This window comes from Olea europaea, unplaced genomic scaffold, assembly GCF_002742605.1.
Source record: "Olea europaea var. sylvestris unplaced genomic scaffold, O_europaea_v1 scaffold41429, whole genome shotgun sequence".
Lineage (NCBI taxonomy): Eukaryota > Viridiplantae > Streptophyta > Magnoliopsida > Lamiales > Oleaceae > Olea > Olea europaea.
Window position 1 is genome coordinate 1 of NW_019261174.1, and position 1,026 is coordinate 1,026.

Consider the following 1,026-nt stretch of genomic DNA (forward strand, 5'->3'; position numbering starts at 1 on the left):
CCTTTTTCGAAAGTCCTATTAAACGGATCCTAAGAATCTACGTTTGAATATATTTGAGGAACTTTTAAGAAGTACTTTTTTAAATTACAAGAACTTTTAAAAGAAATAGATCTAATGTAACTTTTTCAAGAAAGTCATCTATAATAAGTAAAAGCAAAAGTAGAAATACTATCAAACAAACTCTTAATCAATTTCGTTCATTTTCTGTTGATTCAATCAATAACGATGGCGACTACACACAAAGTGTTGTTGCAAACCATGCCCCTAATTGCCCTATTGGATTATACAGGCGAATCTTTTTTACTTTGGAATAATAGGGTAAGTCAACTTTTTACTTGTTGAAAGACATTTACAACTCCCCTAAAAATGAGCGCCTCGTCGGTGGCTCACATGTAGTATGTATAAACATCCTCCATTTTTTCGACAATCTTGCCATTTGGTGTGATCTTTTCTCCGATTTTGATTGTTGGTGGTATATGTCAGGCAAGAGGATGATCCTTGGAATTCCATCCTCGCTAATGTCGTGGCCACCAAATTCTTCCAAATGTATCAAAGGCCTCGGCCCCGCTTTACACTCATCTCTCTTTGGAGGCATGTTAATCGCGCTCATCGAGGGTGTTGCGGTATGCTCTCAAATGATGTCCAATACGAGGAGAGAAAGAAGAGGGGAGGAAGAAAGCCGTGAAAAGGGTTAAGTAGACTAGTGATTAAAAAACTTCGTGGAATTCTAAAGGATTAATTCCATTTTGCCAAAGTTGTATTATCTTCCAGTTGCAATTTACAAAACACATTTTTTTACGTATCAACAAATGAGAAGTTGCATACAAATACAAGTCCTATAAACAAAACAAAGTGAATTAAAAAATATATAAATAAGCAAATAAACAAATCCTCAGATGAAAAGATAAGCCTCTTTTCACTTTAAAAACCCACTTTTTAGTATGATTCAATCTGATTAATGATTAAAAACCACTAAATTAAAACCAATAAAAACCATTTAATTACCCTGATAATTAAAATTAAAAA

General features: G+C 33.6%; 1 protein-coding gene across 1 annotated transcript; it reads left to right on the forward strand.

Annotated features, from left to right (window-relative positions):
* Positions 1-317: 317 nt before the first annotated feature.
* On the forward strand, positions 318-695 carry LOC111387642 (mitochondrial import inner membrane translocase subunit TIM17-2-like; the record flags this gene model as incomplete). The annotated part of the gene is made up of 1 exon (XM_023012216.1): positions 318-695. A coding segment is annotated over one exon (378 nt), but the record flags the coding sequence as incomplete, so codon positions are not given.
* Between the last annotated feature and the right edge of the window lie 331 nt (positions 696-1,026).